General features: G+C 37.6%; 1 protein-coding gene across 1 annotated transcript; it reads right to left on the bottom strand.

Moving 5' to 3' along the window:
* Window positions 1–831: 831 nt before the first annotated feature.
* On the bottom strand, window positions 832–22,386 carry LOC134804053 (major facilitator superfamily domain-containing protein 6). Its single transcript, XM_063776936.1, has 14 exons — window positions 22,285–22,386; window positions 21,986–22,063; window positions 18,870–19,008; window positions 16,732–16,951; window positions 16,112–16,283; window positions 15,293–15,504; window positions 13,059–13,272; window positions 11,600–11,685; window positions 10,055–10,208; window positions 9,301–9,485; window positions 8,777–9,032; window positions 8,302–8,513; window positions 7,427–7,613; window positions 832–1,161 (listed from the first exon to the last, which is right to left on the bottom strand). Exons 2-14 carry the CDS (start codon window positions 22,056–22,058, stop codon window positions 1,067–1,069), a joined length of 2,205 nt encoding a protein of 734 aa, XP_063633006.1. The 5' UTR covers window positions 22,059–22,063; window positions 22,285–22,386; the 3' UTR covers window positions 832–1,066.
* Window positions 22,387–23,817: the final 1,431 nt, after the last annotated feature.

Genomic DNA, 23,817 nt, shown 5'->3' with positions numbered 1-23,817 from the left:
CACAATAAAAAAAAATGCAATTAATTGCACAACTTTGGACCCATCTTTGGAGTGAACTTTTTGTTCAAAAATTACCTTCAATATAATAAATATGTATAATGTATAATACATTTAATTGCGAAGAAAAACTTACAATACCTACAACCAATTTGCAATCAACTCGGTTCACTTTTTAAAAGAGACTTAGCTCTGTAATCACAGATAATATTTTCTGCGTAGGTACGTACAGCGTCACGATCTATACTTATGCAAGGTGATGCTGTACGGCGTCCACCAGACACCAAGGCCTAAGGGAACACAATTACGAAGACAAGATATATAAGATTCTCACTCACCAATGTTTCTTAACCTAGTTATTACTTATAGTAAATACATATAAACTTTACTAAGTTATAAATACCTCCGAAGATACCTCTATTTATTAATAAATGAATATTTACCTACTTAAACTACTTAAATCACAGGAACTAATTATGCACTAAAAGCACTATAAAATTATCCACACCACAACCGGCATTACTTATGTAAAAATGTATGAAACATAATTTAAAATTAAAGCCACCTAGTGGAACTGTTTGGTAAACCTATATCTATTAGATATAACCTTTTAAATATCTTTCGCAAGATACGTAACAGTTACAATCAACCGCCACCAAGCGTTAATATTTCAAGAATATATTCTTCATAAATTTAAAAACGTCGAAATCACAAAAAAAATTGATAATAACTATTGTTTATTATCTTGCAATCGTGTAAGCTAGGCAATAACGCTTATTTGAAAGTAATTTACCAATACTATCAAAATAATATAGGTACCTACCTACCTATTATAAATAAATCGCTCTAATATTGTATTAAACAAACATTCACTTAAATACAAATAAAGGACATACCACACCGGAACTGCACGCAGCGTATTCGCAGTAACATGACTTATGCGCTGCGTTTCTTTCACACAATTTGCCACGTACCTAATTGGTGCGCCAGTTGTCAACGTCTTAAGACCGATCCAAAACTCACTAAGTCAAATAGTCTCGTTTTTATTAGTAAACATATGTTTTTGTGACTACCGCAACTGCATTTCCCTGCCTTCTAGGTGATCCTCCATTATACACACCATATCTCCGGGCTGCTCATATCTTATGATGGACATGTAGCCACCTGAAATTAAACATAACATGGTAATAAAAATCGTAGTTGCAAACATAGGGGGAAAATGAGACAAAGATACTAACATTGAGGGCAAAACAATACATATGTATGCAACATAAATTAACAAAATAACATATAAGTGTATGTACATTTGTATTTGCACAAATATACATATTTGAAGGTACATACATGGCTATAAATCATGTTTTATTTTTAGTAAATTGGAATGTACTTGCTTTTTGATATCAAAGGTAAAAAAATGGCAAACTTCCTGATGCACATACACTGTAACCAAGTCCACGCTATAAAAAAAATGACAGATGTCATTTTACACAGATTACTAACCAGTAAGTTATTTAAATATGTTTTTTTCTTCCTAGTTATGTATATTAAAAATTGACAGCTTACTTAGAAGTAAGCTATATAAACTCTGCAAAAAATATTGAAGTATTTTTTGTTTCTATATGTATTGAATAGGAAATAAATCAAACACAATTTGCTTTAGTTAAAAGTAATTTATTAAAAAACCTAGAACTATGTTCTATAAGGTAATACTGGATTTTTAAGGAACTTATATGCACAACTTCGAATTAACTAAATATTTATACCTTACCTATATCTACATTAAGCACCACATGGTAAGTACGTTAATGTATAAAATGATAGTTATAAGTGTTGTAACTAAATACAATAAATCATAATAAGTAAAAAAAACACACATACATACAATTACTTACCTAAGTCGTCAAGGGGAATAAAATTTCCTAGAACTATCTAACTCTAGAATTCATCTAAGTATAATAATGTAATTATTAAATTATAATAGGTAAGTAATACTTGAGCACTGGGATTTATATAAACATAGAAATACTATACAGGGTGTCCCATAAGTGACACGTCACAGTGACACTGGAGGTAGACCAGGCCAAGAGGACCCAAACCAACTTAACATGACCCCAGTAAAAGTTGCACGGTTTTCGAGTTATTGCCAAATTAAGGTTTTTCATGAATTTTGACCGTTTTTAACTTTGTTAGTGCCAGTGTGCACTCGGAAAGGTCTCGAAGTGATTTTTTTTTATGTGTATGGCAACATGAATAGTTAATTAAGATAACAGAATAGGTTTTTTATCGATAAACAATGTAAAATGCAAAAAAGTACTGGTTTAATCTTGAATTAAATTCACAGCGAAACATTAATTTCGAATTTAACCACCTGTCGTGAAAAATAATAATAACGCTAATAACGTCAAGCTATTGAGCATGTTATGCAGATTCAAAAATGGTATGACACATGTGCCTTCCTGCAATAAAATAGGAATTATTATCATCTTTCGAAAGCCTCATAAAAAAGAAGTTAAAACTAGGAAATCAGCAATCCGTTGCTACTTAGTAAAAATAACGATTTATGTTAAGATATCTAATTCTGTTGTATATTCTATTGTAAAATAAAATTATTTTAATAAATTGATTAAACTTCAACCTGCAGTATTTAATTTTCTTTGAACCTTTATTAACTCAATGATATCCTTAAAAAGGGAGATAACCATTTTCCATCTCTTTCTTTTCGGCATTCGGCAAATACTGAATAGGCGTTTTTTATTTCTGTATCCAGAATTAGATATCTTAACATAAATCGTTATTTTTACTAAGTAGCAACGGATTGCTGATTTCCTAGTTTTAACTTATTTTTATGAGGCTTTCGAAAGATGATAATAATTCCTATTTTATTGCAGGAAGGTACATGTGTCATACCATTTTTGAATCTGCATAACATGCTCCAATAACTTGACGTTATTTGCTCATTACTTTTCTAGTATTTTTTTTCACGACAGATGGTCAAAGTCGAAATTGATGTTTCGCTGTGAATTTAATTCAAGATTAAACCAGTACATTTTTGCATTTTACACTGTTTATCGATAAAATACCTATTCTGTTATCTTAAATAACTATTCATGATGCAGTACACATAAAAAAAATTTACTTCGAGAGCTTTCCGAGTGCACACTGGCACTAACAATGTTAAATACGGTCAAAATTCATGAAAAACCTTAATTTGGCAATAACTCGAAAACCGTGCAACTTTTACTGGGGTCAGGTTAAGTTGGTTTGGGTCCTCTTGGCCTGGTCTACCTCCAGTGTCACTGTGACGTGTCACTTATGGGACACCCTGTAGAATCTCGTAGCTAACTTTTAAGATGGACTAACGTTTTAGGATGGTGGATATAATATAATATTTAGTATTTAATATGATTTTCCAGAATCTTACTCACACTGTCAAAACGTATGTACCTAATAAATTAGAAATAAAATAACAAAAAATGAATAAAATGATGATAATCTCAGACCACTGTATGTTTAAATTTATCATTGATAATAAAATAAGTAAGTTAATAACTGACTTTTCTTTACAGGTAGGTAGGTCAGGTAGCTTATAGAGTCTGTGCGGAAAGAGAAGAGTCGTAGAATGTATGGGGCCCAATACATTCCAGAACTCTTCTCTTTCCGAACAGACTCTAAATACAGTCATCCACTACAAGCAAATCTGAAAGAGGTTGCATAGTTTTATCATTGGATATATTAACTTGCGCTTAGCAGTGTAAATCAAACAAAGAAATATGAGTACCTACTTAAATAAAAGGTTGTAAAAGAAAAAAAAAACGAATGCCAAACAAAAACTAGATACCTACATATTTAACACTACCCACAAAAGGAGAAAAAATACCAATTAAAAAAATACAGAACTAAAAACAACATGAAAATAAATAATATATGGTCACAGCCTAAAGTTTAACATACGAAAGAGGGTTCGCGGTCACGTCCTGGTTTCGTGTACAGTCAGCCAAGAGAGTAGTCTACCACTTTCTTGGCTGACCGTACCTGTCGCCAGGGCCCCGTTCTCGCGTTACACGAAACCGGATTTGTGGCCCATTCGGAACGGGTAATAAGGGTCCGTGTAATTAAGACCCGTGTACTCGTCTTACCCGTGTGTTCGGATTCCGCTCCGTTCTCGACGTATAGTGACGATCGGTCGCGTTCTTTATAAGATCGAAGAATACAACGAATAATAAGCAAAAAGAAAAAAAAAACATAACAATACTAGGTAGGTATGACCGCGGTTCCGGAGCCGAACGCACTACACGGGCACGGACTTTGAAGGGAAGGGAAGTTCGGAACTTCGGACGCTTAGCTTAGCACAGCCTGGGCTAAGAACACGGATACACGAGTTGGCGTGTAGCACGGATATCGGGAGCCCTATGAAACCTCTATAGTTTTGCAGAAATTTAAACGAATTTAGGAACAGAAAAAGTTATAGGTATTTTTGTATGTTGTCATTGGATCCACCTTGTCATGCGGCATAGGAAAAAAAGCAAGTATATTCCAAGAGCAGACCGAAATAAGAATGAAGCACATTTCCTTTTTTGTGTTTGTATACAATAAATTTTGTATAAAATATATTATACAAACAATAGGGTCAATACGCTTATTATATTAACCACTTTAATTAGTTCTCCTTAGCACTAAGAATTTCTACTAGGTACCTACTTACTAGAGTATTAATTTATTAAAATTTTTAACCTATTGTTTCACGAATAAAATGATAAAAATCAATCATGTTTGTAGATTTCTGTGGTAATAAATTACCTCTTAACCTTTGGCCCAAAAGCTTCGGAAGTAGATTAAGAAGTTTCTATATCACTTATATTCATTATTTTAATGTAGTTTTTTTTATTTAACTAAGTATTTACGAATAACACAACGCACATTCTTTTGTAACAATGTAAAACCCTTGCACATAACTTTTTAAATCGCATAGGCAATTAGCCGGTTCTCAATTGTAAAAAAGTACGGGCTGCGTTCAAGGAGACCTAAATGTCAAAATAAAAATTATATTATTAAATATTGGTTTTACGTTTTCTGGAAATATTAAATATATGTATAGTATGTCAAGTCATTTCCGTCAGTAGAAAAAAGGGACAAATTTAAAAAATGTAGTTGCGTCAACTTTGTCAGTAGAAAAAGGCGCGAAATACATTTTCTATGGGATGATAACCCTTAGTAGCACCTACATTTTTTTTTTATATTTGGCGCTTTTTCTACTGACGGAAATGGCTTGACATATTATATTTATTAATGCATATATCACTATCTATTTATCACCTATTTTGAATGTCGAATATACCTTACTATTAAAGGAAACATTCGTAAGAACTAATTACAGATATTATAATGTATAACGGAATCCTGATGGTGAAAAAGAATTTATGCAGAGAGACTCCATAGGCTGGAGTTCAGCAAGACCAATAAATGCAGGTCACTGGACAATTTGGTGCCGGCACCGATAACACATTAGGCAAAAAATTCAAGTTTCCAAACAATAAAGGGTGGACCAGAGATAGAGGCCGCTTTTTGCAGCCGTTTATATGTATGACTACGAGAATAATCAATTGGATAAAAATGTTAAATGCATTTTATTGTAAAATTATCCTAATTTGCATTTCTGTAAATTAAATCCTGTAAAAAAATTACAATGAAACGTACCGAGCACGAATAGCGAACTAAATCGACAATAGAATTTTACCTGACGCTATTCTGAAAATCGTGTAGGTATAATATACTGACTCACTCTGACAAGCAAAATGTACTTGACCAGACCATCCGAAATAAACAATTGGATCAAACGGTACGTAGACAAACGTCAAGTAGGATTCAAGCCACTTCCTGGTCTAAAACCGACTATTAACACGCCCAGGTTGCAACAGAAAGTGTTAAAGAAGGCGAGACAAAATCGTAGCAAATCTAACCGTGTCGCCTTACGAGAACTTGGCTTGACCCTGTCTACATATCGTCGAGTAAAGAAAGCAGCTGGGATTCGAAGCAGGAAGAAAAGACGCAGCCCCATCAAGGGCAGATCGACCGGTGTATTAAGAGTGCAGCTAAGCTTTACAAGGACAGCATTCCCAGCGGTCGAAATTTCTTCTTCGTTTTAGATGATGAAACTTTGGTACCGCTGGAGCCGATGCAAGTAGCGGGCTACAAATATTACATATGGGACGATGAACTAGATACACTAATAGAAAACACTTTTCTCTCGACTGGGAATAAGCCAGCTAACAGCATCCCAGCGATGAAACGAATCTGGCAGCGAATTTTTAAGAACATCGCAATTAAATCTAGAAAATCGCTTTTCAGTTGATTCCGCTCCAAGATACTGAAATGTGCTAAACAAGGTCATGTTGGGTTTTAATTTTTTTAGCATATTTACTGTAAATAAAAGTAACACTGAGTACCTATGTAATTAAATTTTTGTCACTTTATTTTAGTTACGTAGAAATTTACATATTTTGAAACGGCCTCTATGTCTGGACCACCCTTTATTTCGTAGAGTACAAAAGGCCGATTCCTGATAAAATAATACTTACCTAATCAGATAATTGTTAAAATGCATATTTTCTAACTTATACACAGTGACAGAAATATAATATAATTCGTATATATAATTCGTAACCAACACTTGCTGCAACAAATATACTGCGTCACTGTACCAGGTCAGTATGACTTCTATACTTGGTCAAACCAATTTGTCAGTCAGTAAGAACCAGGAAAACTATACTCATTCTTTTCTTTTGGGTGCTAGTACTAGTGTAAGACAAAGATAGTATGATTATCTCTGTCTATGATTGAAATGAGACAGTTCTTTGACAAACTATAGTTGGTGGTATTTTTCAAATTGTCGAAAACTTTTATCCCATTTGAATTATATTCGGTTTTGGTATACCAAACCCCCGACGGATACCAGCCATCAAAGAGGGTGTACCATCGTCCACACTGTTAACTGTACATCGGTGGACCTTATGCCTTTTGTAATAAGGTCCACCGATGTACAATTAGGAGTGTCGCTGTTTGTACTTTCAAAAATCATACATGTACATGTATTTACTCAAGCCAGCTAGTAGATACCATGCCGATAAGCGTAGTTAGGTATTTTAAGTTAATGGCAACGACCCTTTATTGGTGAATAAGGATTTTTTTATAAATGAAATTTTCAATTAATGATTAATTTTGTCGCCACTCTAGGCGACAGCTTCTACAAAGAGTCTGGTTACTACCAGTTAAGCTCGTACGATCATTAACAATATTAAAAAACCAAATCGTAAATCTTTTTGCAAGGTAAAACATTACCAATTGTATGAATGTTATATAAGCCATCTTGCTCCGTTTTCAATTTAATCGTCGATTTTTGTAACACCTAGAGCAGGTTCATTCGCTTCTTTACCTTGCGGTGTTCCTGCCGTTCTGTCCTTCACCAGGCACTGGACGACGGCATGGACAACGCAGAAAACGAGGGACCCGATCCCAAACCATAGGAACGTCTTCCAACTCCCGTATTGGTCGTAGAGGAGGCCGCCGATGAAACTGCCGAGGGAAGTGCCGACGCCTTCGAATATCGCTCCCGTTAGCCCCTGAAAACGTATACTGGTTAGGTTTCTCGATAAGCAGGCCTAGAGTCTGTTCTGAAAGAGAAGATCCGCGGTCATTCCGACGTCTCTTTCCGCGCAGACTCTAGCATAGGAGCGGCGTGACACCTAAAGTCGGGTACTCTATCTCGCGGGCGAGATACTGTCGTATCGTACTGCTCCTGTGCTATAGTTCGTTTTTTTAGCATTAGAAAAAAGGTTAACAATCTTGATGTGTCTTTTAATTGAAAAACTCGTTTTAAATATAAGTCACGGCAAATATATAACAATTATGAATCTAATACGATCATTTATATTCTTCTGCTTTCATAAGTAATAGTTACTGATTTTTAAAAAGCGTTTTACAATTAAAAGACATGTCAAGATCGCTTACGTTCTTTCTAATGATAAAAAAAAAACAAATTATAGGCTTACAGGGCAGGAAAAATTAAACATTAAAAGGGACCGGGCGCTTTGAACGGTCTGCTACCTTCATTACCTTGTGGCATGATAAATTAATAACTTTAAAATCTAATTTACTGTGTCGTTTATATAGCCCGGCCAGCAGCAAAAAAGGCGGATTATTATTAATATTATTATAAACGTAGGCGCGAACGATAGCTCGCTTTTAATAAATTTTGCGTTTTTTTTGACGGACAAAATTGGTTTGCCAGACTATAGTAGTGTTCGTTACCTGCACAGTGGTTTCAGTGCCGGGCGGCGATACGACCTTAGCGTACGACGCCATGGTGGGGTAGAACATGCCGAAGGTGATGCCCTGAAACATCTCTATGGGCAGAACCCACCATGCGTTGCTCAACAGCGAGTAAAGTATAAAGCGCACGCCGAACGCGAACAGCACAAGGGTCATCATGTTTATATGGCCTAAACGCTTTAGGATGAAACCTGAGGACAAGATTATTGTGGTCAATAATATTTTCTCATGTACTTAGAAAGTTTTTTGCACTCTATTAAAGATATCACAAAAACGAATTCCTCTTGGGTTTGCCATAGCCGGAAAAAATAATAATGTCGTTATTCATAAACGCCTGTCAAATCCAACAGACCATTGATAATCTTCCATAATTATGATATTTGTGTTTGTTAGAAATACACAAAATGTAATAGAAATTTTGTTGATATTGCCAATACCAGGGTAGTTCACTCACCAGACACAAACATGAACGGTATCTCGCCTCCAAACGTCTGTATAGCGCTGACCAGCCCTTGCAGAGTTTTGTCGTACTCCGAGCCACTGCCGTTTTGCTTCGAAATGTCCTCTAAATGCCAGAAAAGGAACGACCACAGCAGTCCCGTGCAGAGACCGACTGCTATCGTCCAAAGAAAGAATATCACAGTGGGTAGAGAGGATAGCAGGGTTCCGACATCGGCGAGAATGCTGACCGACATTTTTGTGGATTCGATCTGAAAATCATATGACAGTTAATTTTGCTGTTTTCGCAATCATCGGGGTTCTAAAAGTTCTGAAGTACAAATAATTTAATTTAAATTGGGATTGTATTGTATGGGTGTATTTACTATTTAGTGTTAGACCAATATCAACTTACTAGCTCCCCGTCTCCATACAAAATAATACGGCTAAATATGGAAGTCGTATTATTTTGTATGAAACGGCCGCTATATGACGGCACCGCTATCTTAGGAAACCAGAGCTTAAATCTGTGTAGCATACCTTTATGAAACACGACACGATGACGTCACCGAGCATGAACACGAACATGAGCACGAACGCGACCGTGTAGTTCTTGTACTCGCCCTCGCTGAACACGTCTATGAGGGCGCCAGTGAGCAAAGAGAATATACCCCAGCCCACCGAGCCCCATAGGCGCTGCTTGCCGTATTGGGACACTTTTGCACCTGAAAAATGGAGCTTATTTATAACGCAATAGAGTGCAACAATAAAATTTAAACTGTCCTGAGTTATACTATACGTGTACCTATTTTGTGCCTATATTTGGACAGCTGTATGAGATTTGTCATGCAGTCAATTGTACGTAGAGTTATACCAAGGAAAGTCTGCAGCGATTTTGATAGCCCACGCAGTGCAAGTGTTATGTATACGTCATAATTTCATAGAAGTTTGACGTTTAAAATAACACTTGCACTGCGTGGACTATCAAAATCGCTGCAGACTTTTCTTGCTCTAACTCTAGTAACGTTTACACATTATTATAACATATTAGTAAGAAGACCGTGTACTAATTTCAAATACAGTTTAGTGTTTGAATACTACTGCGCTACGATCCGGTCGATAAAGCAATAGAACAGCATATTGCTATTATTAAACCAAAGTACTAAAAATAAATGTTAACAGTTTTAGGCCTTTGTCCCCGGTTTCCGCTGGACGCTGCATGAATATCACTTTTAATAGTCCGCAACATTTCTAGATCCTGACCCAGTATCCCGTCAACCAAAGACCAATTTACCTAAAATATTGAAGCAGATGGCATCGGCGAAGGTAACGACGACCGCCATGCCCACCCAGCTGAGCACCATAAGTACGAAGAACATCCAGAACTGCCCGGTGTACTGGCTGCCCGTATTGAGGCTCTCTGTCGCCGCTTGGAACAACTCGTTCAACTGTAAACAAAACAATCATCGATTTTAAACGAAAGTGGAGGACCCGCGTGTACTCCTCACTTTCCTCTCTGGATATTAACATAATTAAACATAAACATAATTTATTCAAAAAACACGTATTTCATGGTTACATTCGTATAAAACAAAGACATAAAAATAGTGATAGTTTACATGTACATGTGCCTGAACTAGGATTCCCTGTGTTTCAGGCGTATAATTGAAAATATTTTGACACAAATAGTTGTACCTATATCGACCACAGCTATGCCCCTACGTTTAATTTCTCTCGAATTTTTAATTATTTAAGATTTAGGAGCATTTAAACATCTGTATGAAATCTGGTATTCGCTCCTAATTTTTACAATATGTAATTAAACAATCGAAAAAAGTCAAACGTAGGGGCATAGCTATGGTTAGTATACATCAAATTATGTGGAAATATTTTCCATAATGTCATCCATCCAGAGAGGAAAATGGGGACTACGTTTGTATGGAGAAGCGGCCGTCCCCTTTCCTCTTAAAGCGCGCGGTTGTTGTATGCGATAAACGCAGCGTTGAACGCATGCGTCAACGGAATGTAGGAACAATGACAATGCGCTTACGCGTAAAACAATGTAGTGTCATTAGATTTATTTTTAGCCTAATTGTGAATGTGTGTGTCTGGATTAGCCGAGAAAGAGATGGCGGGACGACCTGGATGCATTCCAGCGGGATTGGCGGGATCTTGCTCAGCACAGGGAGGATTGGAAAGGGAGAGGGGAGGCCTTTGCCCAGCAGTGGATCATTAGATTATCTGATGTAAAACCTCTACCTGTGGAAACTTTTAATTGGCTCACTGTTTCTATGTTATTAGCTAACATACATATACATACACATATACATATTGGTGTACTCCAGCTGTAATTTTTCCAAAAAAATAAAAAAAACCCTAAAAATTGGTGTTCGGCAAACGCATTGCGTTTATCGGATAAAACAACCGCGCGCATAAACTACAGTCGATCTTTGAGGTGACGTGCAAGTGCCATAATAAACGTTATCTTTTTTGTAGAATTTTGCTGACAAATTGTCATTGCAAAGCCTGTGTTTAGTTAGCTAACATCCCACTTTTTGGGATTAACTCGAGACTTTTTTTGTCACACGCCCGACATGTTTCTTCCATGTCGCTCATATTTTTAACTTTAAAAAGCAAAAGGTATCTTATACACGGATATTAAAATACAGACATAAGTCAAATACATTAGATTAGTTGTGAGAACTGTATATAAGTTTGTATATATGTATAAGTTACAGGAAATACGAAACTTTCTGTCAGTAGGGACATATAGATGTTGCTTTGTAATGAAAAGCTACTTCCAAGTAACAAGATGATTATATTATTTTAGAGCACGTACCTGAGCGTTATTGCAATTTATTTTACACGACGTCTGGAATAGCTCGTGTGAAGCGCAATACGGGTAATGTACGGACTCCGAATCACCTGTGAACAAATAAAATAAAATCCAGATGTGACATGCAAGTGAAAAAGGGTTAATACCTAATTACAATACAATACACTAGTTTCATTTGTCAGGATTTCATTATGTTGACTTTTGTATTTGATTCATGAAACAGATGCTATAAAAATATTTAAAAAAAATTGAATATGATGCTATACCTATGTATTTAGATTGATTTTCAAGCAGATAATCGCATCACAAACAACGGGAGACAAAAGTGTACTTATACGTTTTTTCTTGCTAATATCAAAGACATATGTAACTCCGTATAAGATGAATAAGAAAAAAACGTGCCTCGGAAATCAAGAAAAAGTCATTCTCGGATAGATGGCGCACACACCTTTGGCCTATGGTCGGCTAGATGGCGTGACGACACCGTTTCATATTTAACAATTTCAACACATAGATATCAGTGAATGAACATGGGCCAAAATGATATAAAAATAATAAAACCATTTATCCATATATACACATATTTTTGATAATTTTATACGTTTTCATTTGAGTTTTAGTCGTGTGTCGGTAGATGGCAGTAAATTTACGGTGACTACAAAATTTACTATGACAGGACCCCTCTATACTATCTATTCTCTTTGCTAACATTGAAAACCTTTATGCACAATATGATTATGATACGCAAGGGGCGAGGGTGCGATAAACATGTTGTTCAACTATAAATGGATAAATGTGACAGTTAGGAGTTTTAGACGGCAACCCCTGTCCCTGCCTGGTAGCACTTCCACCGCATATGGCATAATCTTTTAACTCGTTGGTCTTTAATGGCTTTGTGTGTTGGCCGGTTGGTTTTATTTGGAATAAGTATAAGGCCTGAGTGGACGGTCGAAGCGGAGCGTTCGGCGGGGCGTGCAGCGTGGCGTCGGGCTCACAAGTGATTTGAGCAGCGTACAGTCAGCAGCAGAAGTTGCTAAGCGGGCCAAGTGTTCAAAATTACAATGACGCGACTTTATTGTTAAGAGAATAAGAGCGTGTCAAGGTAATTTTGAACACCTGGCCCGCTTAGCAACTTCTGCTGCACTAAGGCCGCTCCTATACGTTTGCATTTGTTTAACATGCACGCCGCACGCCCCGCCCCGCTGCACACTCAACTAGAGCGTCCACTCAGGCCTTACACTAAGACAGTGGTGGGCAAACTTTCTTCATGGGGGGCCAGAAGGTTTAGAAAATTTAAGTGGTGGGCCAGAATTGTAGCCAAAATTTATTTAGATTTGTGATAAATTGATAATAGTGGGCCAATGCCATATACTAATTATTTCATAGGACCGGCGGCGGGCCGGATAAAATCCATTCGCGGGCCGGAGATGGCCCGCGGGCCCACCACTGCACTAAGACTTACCGTTAGGAATGGCCACGTTTTTAAGTCTAACATAAATGTAGCTGCTAACGTTCGTCACGGTCTCTAGTTCCACGTATCCAGTGAATGACAGTTCGGATGGCAGCGCCTGCCCCTGCCTGGTCTTCGGCTGGCAGGATTCGGCGTCATCGGCGTACCAACCATCGCAGATTTCCATGAGACGCCATGGGGTCGTCGAGTCTAGGTTGCAATGCGCCTGAAAAGTGGTTTTACAGTACGTTTAGTAAGAAGATTTCCCGTAAAATTAGTTTTCGAAGCGTCATAAATTTAAACAGTATATTTGACACGTGAACACAGATCTTTATGAGATAATTTTGAGAGCAAGTGAAGCAAGTCGTTATACGAAATTGCTTCTAATCTATATTTCATATTTGCTTTCTTTATTGTAAACTAGCGACCCGCCCCGGCTTCGCAAGGGTTAAGAAAACCGCATGAAAATCCGTTCAGTACTTTTTGAGTTTATCGCGTACAAACACACAAACAGACAGACGCGGCGGAGGACTGTTTTATAAAGTGTAGCGATTTCAACACATTTTTAAAGCGTGTATGAACTTAGGTTCGTAATTTCTCGTCGTAATTCCATATCTAGACACGCGGCAGCGTGTCAAGCCAAGTTTAAGCAAAGGAACTGGCTAGCCCGCGCCGAGTGTAATATTACACGAACCACTTGGTGTCACTTTTGACCCTTCTATAACTCAAAACCTCTTTAACGTAAACACATAAAACTAAGTGTGTTTAATTATATCCATAAGGACATCTAGAAGCCCAAATTTCATGAAGCTAGCTCAAACGGTTATAAAGATATGAAGGTCAAAAAGTCGTAAATTTTAGCACTGACTGACTGACTGACATATAGTACCTAAATCTAACCTACTTCCAGATGACCTAGAAGGATGAAATTTGGAGTCCAGCTCGCTAATTGTGTGTAAGCGTAGGAAAAAATATAAAAATAAAAAAAAAGTTAAGAAATAGGGGGGGGGGGTCCCATACAATTTTTTTTTTATTGTAGCGTTGGAACCATTACAAGCAGATATTTGAAACTATCCCAATATATGTATTATTATATTTGCTATATAACAGAAATATAAAAATAAAGTTAAGTCAAAAAAGAAGTGCCCCATACAAAAAAACTTATACGACGCGCTAAACAACCGGCCAACGGTGTGTCGTAACATTAAATTTCAATACCTGCCTAGTTTTCTTTACAAAAAGTAATGATATCCCACCAAAAACATAAATGTAAAAAAGGAGAGCCAAGTTCAATACAAAAATTATGCTTGACTGTGGGCTTCGCCGCAAAAAGAATGGAGATCTAAATGAGTGCCAAGTTCTATGCAAAATCCAAATATGTATTTATAGGAACAAAATAACATTATGAACAAGTATTAAACTCTATTTCTTTGCTTTATTGGATACCTATAACAATAGCTGTTATTTAAAAAAAATGTGAGATCTTAAAGTAGGTTAGATTTGAGTGGGCCAGTTTTTATCAGAATATATATATATATATGTGTTGAATAACTTTATAAAATGACCGATGTAATGAAAACTGGCCAAGTTAGTTTCAGATGGAGGTCTGTAGTCAAAAGTTTAAAAAATACACTCGTGTACGCAGGCCCTTAAGTTACAAAATTCAAAATGTGTCAACCCTATTGTACAGTCAGCGTCATATAGTAGGTAGCATCCAAAGTATTCAAATAGTTCGGTACGCCATACACATTATTATGGTGTACCGAACAATTTGAATACTTTGGATGCTACCAACTATAGCTAACTATATGCTAAGTGATTACTACTACTACTACTACTACTAATATACGACGCTGACTGTACCGTAACTCACATTTACCTACTGCTAACTTTCTTAGGCATCTGCTTCAACGTTTACAAGCTATGTTCGCGGTGCGACTGCCTATAACTCCGTCAGGGCGGCGTTGTCGCCCCAGCAGGATTTGGCCACACTGACTTATGTCACAGAATAAATAATAGTACTAGGTACAGAAGACTCACTCTCTAACAAAACGCGTCTGTTACGATCAGGACAGATATGGCCGCTAGGTGGCGACAGCGCCACGCGCGGCTTATGGCTAGCCACCAAATTTGGTGTGGAACGGATGTACTTTTAGCTACCTGCAGCAAAGCGACGAAATCGCGGAGTGAGCCACGCCTGCTTATGTTATAATTGTTATAAAGTTATAAAAGCTATTGTACTTCACCTCACATTTACTGCTAACATTCGCAGGCATCTTCTCCAACGAGGTATCGTTCACGCATAGTTTATAGTTTAGAGTCTGATTCCCGCAAGTCATGTTCGCGGTGCGACTGCCTATCACTCCGGACAGGGCGGCGTTGTCGCACTGCAGGTTACAGGGCTCGTTTATGTCCACGTAGTCGCTTCCAATATTACAACGGGGGGTGTAAAATTGGCCTGTTAAAGGATTTATACATTATTTTATTTATAAAAGAAACATTTAATTTGAAACTACACAATGTGGCCGAATTCAGCGTGATGCTGACCACCGGGCCCGGACTACAGTTTAGCGCTGTTCTTCCATTGCGACGAGATATCACCACCATAATGTCACCAGGGGGCCTGGCCAAGATGTCGATCTACAACGACAAATGTAATGTATTGGGATGAGATACTACAAAAAGTCATGTGACTATTACCATACATTATTTAAGTTTCGGTTGGCGTTTTCTATCAACGATAGCTGTCTTGGCTAGAGCCCTGATCTCGCTATATAAGCTTTACGCCGTATGGTTTATGACGACCACGACGACCGATCTGGCCTAGTGGGTAGTGATCCTGCCTGTGAAGCTGATGGTCCTGGGTTCAAATCCCGGTAAGGGCATTTATTAGATATATCGTTGTCTGGGTACCCACAACACAAGCCTACTTGAGCTTACCGTGGGACTTAGTCAATTTGTGTAAGAAAGTGCCTATAATATTTATTTATTTATACTGTCTGTGGCACTGATTTGCACACTCGCATGTACCTATAGTAGGTATGTCATATTTTAGCCCGACTTACCTTCTAGCGAGACGTTGTTAGCCACTATATATGCACAGTTGTCGCGCACAGTGGAGCTGGCCACGTACGCCGTATAGTTTATGCTGTCTGTGGCACTGTAACAGTACTGGGGTATGTGCCAGTGTTCGCAGATCGTTTGCCACATCTTTGGTGAGGTCATGTCACATGTCATCTAAGGATTTTTATTAGATATTAATATTATTGTCATTTGTCTACAAAAAGCATTTAGGTAGGATATTAACACAAGTATACAATTAAACAAATAAAATACACGATGAAGTAAGTTTAGTTTAAACAGTTGCTATTTTAAAGATGGTAAAAAGTCGCTCGATTTCATATATGTACATATTAAGCGCGACTCAACTTGCCAAAGGAAAAATTTGATGATGATGATGCACTCCTGACTGATTTCGGCCACAGCGACTGTGTGCTCTGGAGTAGGCAATTTTTAACTTGTGTTATTAGAGTGTAGCTGATCCTCTCTCTGGTGCGCCCTTAAGTGAAAAATTAAGCCAGATAGATAGAGAGAGATTTAGTGTAAGGAAAAATTTACCTAGTAACAGGATACCATACATATTTGTACCTTGTACCATATTAAAAAATTGAAAATAAGCACTCACCTGACATGCCGCCGTGCCGTTTTCTTTGCCTAGCTTGTCTAATTTATCCGAATCTATCATTTTCTCCTCCAGATAACGGCTCTGGAGGTAAGATAATCCACTACTGCAGGAAATACCCACGGTGGCAAGGCTGTCCGACTCCGGTATTAGGTATATGGCGCCGAAGCTCACAATAGTTACAATTTGAAATAGTATGAAAATTGATTTCTGTATCCTAAATCTGAAAAAGAAACAAACATGTTAGGTAAAAGCAGATATGTACCTACAGGCAGCAGTAGATGTCGGTATCTAATCAGAAAATATGGTGTTCAAATTTTTATTTTTAACTAAGGCTATTTGGTGTTCTTAAGAGCACACATAGTGCACACAGGTTAATAGGTAGTTATTTGGGCATACCTACGCTGTCAATGTATCATTATTTTAAGTTAAGGTATAATAGAATTGAAGGGATGTTTACAAAAACAACATAACTGACTACACTGGTTGACACCAGAAACGATTAACAATGTTCTTAAAAAGTGTCAACCGCTCTAAGCAGTTATGTTGTTTTTGTAAACATCCCTTCAATTGGCACGGTTGGGCTCGTGATCATGGTGTGACGTTATTGTCTGACGTATGGCGTTCAAAAGGTTAATGTACTTACAGCTATTGGCCCCTTTAAATTTAGGAATGCCTTAAAAGAAAGTTGAAGGGATCATTGGGAGGTCGACAATCAACATTAGTATTTATAGATCATCCTACTTACATATATAGATAATAGGCACCGTATGATGCCGTAAATAGGATCTTATGACGCCAAGACACTTCGCCCTATTTGCCTAAATATTCGAATTACACATCTAACCTACCGCAAACGAATGTGCAAAGCTAAAATAAGAGAAGCAAAGTGTATGTGTATTATATATATATAGCGGGCATCACAGTCATCAACTGGACCATAGTCTAATAAACCATGGTCTTCTCTTCCCAGAGTGACACAAGCCTACGTCACAATAACATTGCCACTTTATATAGCGCTATCGCATGATGACGTACGCTTGTATCAGTCACTTGACCACGAAAAGACGGGAAGAGAGTACCAGGCGGAGTATATTATTATACCATGAACTGGACATAATACCGCTGTAGCAGAATTTGTAGGTACCTAAAATATTTGTTTACGACGACAAATACTAGACGCGCATCGTGTTTCATACTGTCTCAGCTCCTTTCTGTTCGGCATAAAGAAAATACGAACCGAATCGACAATATCTAATGAGCAGGATCTTAAGGATTATGATAAAGCCAAGATAACATTCGCTTGTAATGCAACTACAGATAACGAAGTCCACAAAATGGATTTGTATTATACACCGATAATACTTTGGTCCCGGTTTTCGCGTGATAATGACAGGATAAAGCAACCGACTTTTTCTACAGCAGCGATATTAAAAACTGACGATTGTCCATTATAATGTTATCACGCGATAACCGTGTTCATAGTACCCCCATTGCACTGAGGGATTAGAACAATAGACTTAAATACCTTAAATACTTATAAGACGGATTCCCATACAAAGTCTCTATTGTTTGTGCTTACGAATAAATACTATTCTATTCTATTCTATTCTATAAAAAGAGAAAGACTGAACTTATCTTTTTAAATGAGTCCTACAGAAAATTATTTTATGTCTTGATAGAAACTTTTTTTAAATAGTGTAACTACTATGTAGTATGTAATAAACTATAAACTGAAATATGTCATATCATAAAGAAAAGTGACCAAGCCCGCGTATTATGAAGACGCCGGTTCGTATCCGGCCTCCGCCACTAGAGGACTTGGTCACTTTTTCTTTCCTACCTATATGACATCTATTTCAGTTTACAACTTTCTCAATCGCTTTATTTGCCGCGAAGTTACTTAGGTAAGGCAGTTGTCGGACCGTTGGCGATAAACGCGAAACCATCAGTGTTTTGTCTTACATAAAGTTTTCGTTGGCAGTGTTAAGATCCAGCGATCAACGATTGACATATACATTATGATTCTGAGTAGAGATGACACAAAAACTCCCACATCTAAAAAAAAGTGTAGTGTACAACTTTAAATAAATCTATAACGTATGTTTCTTGTGCGAAAAAAAAAATACAAAAATACTAACCTATCAGCAATAACTCCAAAAAGAGGTTTTGCTACGAGTCCAAATATTGGCAGGATTGTGTAGATCAGCCCCACCGTGGCGGAAGAGAATCCTAGCTGCCGGGCATATGTGGAGAGATAAGGGACTAGGGGTGCAGTTCCTGTAATTCAACGATTAATAAACATTAGAGCTAAATCATGTACTATGATCTAATATGAGTAAATCTGCCATTTTGTATAATCAAATTTATATTTCTACTTCATATACCTCAGTCAACATTATAACAGAAGAAGGAGATACTTCTATTTATACATCATAATTCCTATGAAAATATGATGTTTATTGTTGACATGGCATGGATGAACTGAAAGGCGTTGGACCTTTTTTAGATTTGAATCTCTATTTCTTGGACCCTTTTTCCCAGATATGGACAGTTGGACATATACATATATGTTCAACAATCAAATTTTTCATAATACTATGACACCAGCATCAAAGAGAATAGAGTGCATAGAGATGGATTGTCGAAGTAAATTATGTAGCCACTGTAAATTTACTGCCATCTTTCGACAGAAGATAAAACCGTTAGAACGCCATTTGACTTTGATCCTTAATTATTTCAGTGATATGTGTTAACTTATTAAATATTAATATTAACGCCATCTACTCGACTATATAATAGGCCAAAGCTATGGTGCAATCTTTTCGACCGATGGCGCCATAACCTTCAGCCTACTCTCGAGTAGATGGCATTAATAAATATTTAACAAGTTAACACATATCAGTGAAAGAATAATGATCAAGATCAAAAGGCGTTCTAACGGTTTTATCTTGTCGAAAGATGGCAGTAAATTTACAGTGGCTACATAATTTACTTCATGCTATAGAACAGGGCTCTCCAAAACCCGGCCCGCGGGCCAAATCCGGCCCGCGAAGCGTTCCAATCCGGCCCGCCGACAGCGGTCCAATCCGGCCCGCGGGAGCCAGGCTCCAAGTGTTCAGCCCTAACAGCAGCAACCAGATACACCCCCCCTTGGCGCCGAATTGCTGTGTGCCGTGGCCCGCGCGAAAATTCTGAGGCGCAATATGGCCCTCTCATGTAAAAAAGTTTGGAGACCCCTGCTATAGAACATATGTGCCAATATTATTACACAAGAATAGCAAGAAGCTTTTAGGAAAGTATTTTATCAAAGAGGAGTTATTTTTTAACACTAATAAAATACCACGGAATAATGGAATGTGATGACATATCTTTTCTACAGCAAATCAAGTAACATTGAAAATGTTATAATCTGGGGCAGTCTTGCTCTGTTCTAGATTTCAAATCAAACTGATAAGCCATGTACTTAGGAACTAATTATGCAATAAAGATAAGCGAATTGGCAGTTATCAATGGATTTAAAGTCAAATACAGTCACCATCACATATACTCGAGTTGTCAAGGTGTTCACAGATATCTGAACAGAACCTCTATTATCGTGATGTTCAATGTGCAATTGTGCATGTTCAGATATTTACGATCATCTTGGCCGCTCTGAGATATTTGAGGGCAGCTGTACATATCTGTGTCAGTAGAAAAATAGCTATGAACATAACCTCTCACATTTCTTCAGGACGATAGTTGTAAAAAAGTATGATGCTATCAGCTACATTTTACTGAGCAAGTGTCAGAATGTGTGTTGCTTCACAATGGTTTGAATATATATTATTACTGTAAGTTTGTGTATAATTATTTGATTTCAATCCTATAAAAATATCCTAAAATTTCACTGGTTATGAAACTTACAGTAATTGGCAAATTATAGGTACTTTACAGTTTAACCCTTTACCAGGCTAAGGATATATTTCCCACATATGGCACTTCAAACATGTGTTCTATTTTTGATGAGTAAGACTGACAATTGGACTTGAAAAGGGTTAAGGAAAAATTGGACACTGTTCTTAACTCTGCTAATTATCAAAATAAAATCGCACCGGCCCTAACAGAAAAATAGAATTACAATATATATTTTTTTCAAATAAAATAAAATAAATAAAAATATTATTAAGAAAACTCTGCATAGCATTTGCAATGATAATTTGGCAATGTCATTATTGATGTCAATTTCCTATGAACATATGACATTTATGACACTCCTTCACTTTGTTATATTCAAGTTAGTGTAAAGTTAGCTTAGCTGGACTCTAGTTACTAAATTGGGAATATAAGTAAGTAAATATCCTTTATTGCACCATAAATATATTATAATCATGCCCCGAATTTTGGGTGCAGAAATTTGTTTATTGTAAAATAGTTACCAAACTATGAATAAAAACTCAGTAGTAAGCTCATAACGGCCTTAGAAATGTTCAGTTTCTTTTTTTAGTGTCTATATTTTGGCTAGTGTAAATCATTCCTGCTTCTAAAAATCTGGTGTATGATAATAATAACAAGACAGCCTAAGGCAGTGGTGGGCAAAGTATGGCCCGCAGGCCATCTCCGGTCCGCGAATGGATTTTATACGGCCCGCCGCCGGTCCTATGAAATAATTAGTATATGGCATTGACCCACGATTATCACGAATCAAAATAAATATTGGCTACAATTCTGGCCCTCCACTTAAATTTCCTAAACTTTCTGGCCCCCCATGAAGAAAGTTTTCCCCCCACTGGCCTAAGGAAATAAGAAATAACTTAGGGTGGTATTCCATCTGTCCAATATATTGGCAGGGGTGTGAAACTCCTGACTTCGGCCAAACTCGGCTCCACTCGGCTCAGCATTGCTCTGAGCAATTATTAGGGTTGGCACCACTTGATTTCCTTTTGGGTGCACGACCACAGATAGGATAATCACTTGAATTTTGACAACCCTAAATAGCCGAAAGGGATAGTGCCATATATTAGAAAGGGATAGCATGATTCGACCCTGAACCGCTGTCAAACTTCGGTTTTGTAGGAAGTTTCCTTTCTGTACGGTAGTACTATTATTTATTCTGTGATATTGGTCCAATGTCATTGCATCTCACTCTCTCATTAAGCAAAATGTTGGACAAAATACACATTGGACAAAGAAATTGGACAGGTGGAATACCACCCTTAGAAGAGAAATCTTTATAACGATAATTTGATAATAAGTTTATAGACATGTACTGGCTCACCTGCATTGAAAAGAAAATAATGGCCTTTCACAGGCAACAACTTTTTGTTCACTTTCATGTTTGATGTCACCATCGGAACTGAAAACACATAATTATGTTCACGCGCTTATGTTGAATGTCAAGAAAAACTATTTTAAACAGAATTAATGAATTGTGGAGCGAATAAACAACCGAGGACAAGGTAAAGACATGTAAATCCTGCACGACCGGAACTGTTGAATGAAACTTAACGTAAAACAACGTGTTTTACATAAAATAGCTCGGATCAAAATAATACTATTTCGGTATTATTAATTTACCTTGTGGCTTTGCATGGATGTTTTAACCAGAACTTTATTTGAAATAATTGCCAATTGGAAAATATTTGTTCAATGCAACATGCACCGGTTGTCGGTGCGTTCCTCAAATGAAACTTGAAAGCGCGTGCAAACAATCTCTACTGTTTGACAGCTGTCACTGTCAGGTGGTCACCGACCTCTATAGTCTATGGCCTGACTATAGACAATATCTCATGTTCAAAGGGGCTACCGCGAAAACCGAAATTCGCAAATTGCGGGGATCTTACTCTTTTACTCCAATGAAGGCGTAATTAGAGTGACAGAGAAAAATGCCCGCAATTGACGATTTTCGGTATTGGCGGTAGCCCTACAAGTGTTCAAGGCTACAATAAAGCCGTTCACACGAGTCAATCAACTTGCCAATTTAATCGGTAATCGGGAATATTACACAAAACTCTGCGTAGGGGACGCCACTATCACAAACAGCGAGCCTACCCGAAACACGAAATTTCGTTATCTGCCTCTCTATCACTATTGCATATTCGAGCGATAGAGTGCCAGACAACGAAATTTAAATTTTCGGGTTTCACGGTAGGCCCTCTTGTAAACAAACCACCCTGATGCATCAATGTTATATTTATTCGTAACGAATGTTCCGTGACATCTTGTCAAAAAACTATTTAAGGCACAGTACGTATAAGTTACTCTATGGTTTACGATAAGTGCTAGTGCTGCACTCTGACGGCAGAACATTGCAGTATTACCCCCAATTAATTGAATTAAACTTAACTTTATAATAATAATAATAAATTGGCAAACGAGAACTGTCGCCAACCTGTAGTACTACCTAAGCACCGAAGACCGCAAGGCGGTATGGAAGGATAAGCAGGTACATGGGCGGTTCTACGAGGCCCTCATGGGACTCTATGTAGACCTGCCCGCGTCGGTGAACTGGCTACAATTCCGGGACCTCTTCGGAGAAACCGAGGATTTTGCCTGTGCAATTTCGGAAGAAGTTATCATGACGAATAACTACCGGAGCTATATCTTGAACGACGGTACGGCACGGGCGACATTTGTCGGGCATGCCGTCGTCCCGGAGAGTCACTCAGGCATATTATCTGCGGTTGTTCTCATCTTGCTAACGGCGAGTAAGTACTTACACGTACCAGAATTATTCACCAGCAGCTTGCTCTCCTACGGCCTTGTGGACCGCGAAGTGCCGTACTACCAGTACTCACCTGCGCCAGTTCTCGGAAATGGTAGTGCCATGTTCTATTGGGATCGATCTATCATCACTAACAGGACTATTGTCGCCAATAAACCTGAAATCGTGTAAGTAGTTAAAATAAACTAGCGGTGCGGAATATAACAACATTTTTACCTATAAATAACCTGGGGCCCGTTTCTCAATATTAAGCTTGTAACTTGTAATACAAGCGGTCGTCACGTTTTGATACCTTTTGTTAGAAAGGGACTTCCAGTTGTATTAGTTACAAGTTACAAACTTTTGAGAAACGGGCCCCTGTTAAGTACCAGCGTAGGGGAGAGCGG

Source organism: Cydia splendana, chromosome Z (assembly GCF_910591565.1).
Source record: "Cydia splendana chromosome Z, ilCydSple1.2, whole genome shotgun sequence".
Taxonomy (NCBI): Eukaryota; Metazoa; Arthropoda; class Insecta; order Lepidoptera; family Tortricidae; genus Cydia; species Cydia splendana.
Note: the sequence above shows the minus strand (reverse complement) of the source record. Positions and strands in the feature narration are given on the sequence as shown.

What these genes read in the sequence shown, in the direction of transcription:
- LOC134804053 (XM_063776936.1), bottom strand. Translation starts at nt 22,058, where the DNA reads ATGGTGACATCAAACATGAAAGTGAACAAAAAGTTGTTGCCTGTGAAA. An exon ending in TTTGGAGTTATTGCTGATAG is followed by an intron (nt 16,952 to 18,869) that starts GTTAGTATTTTT and finishes TTTCTTTTTCAG; the next exon opens with ATTTAGGATACAGAAATCAA. An exon ending in TAAATTGCAATAACGCTCAG is followed by an intron (nt 10,209 to 11,599) that starts GTACGTGCTCTA and finishes TTTTGTTTACAG; the next exon opens with TTGAACGAGTTGTTCCAAGC.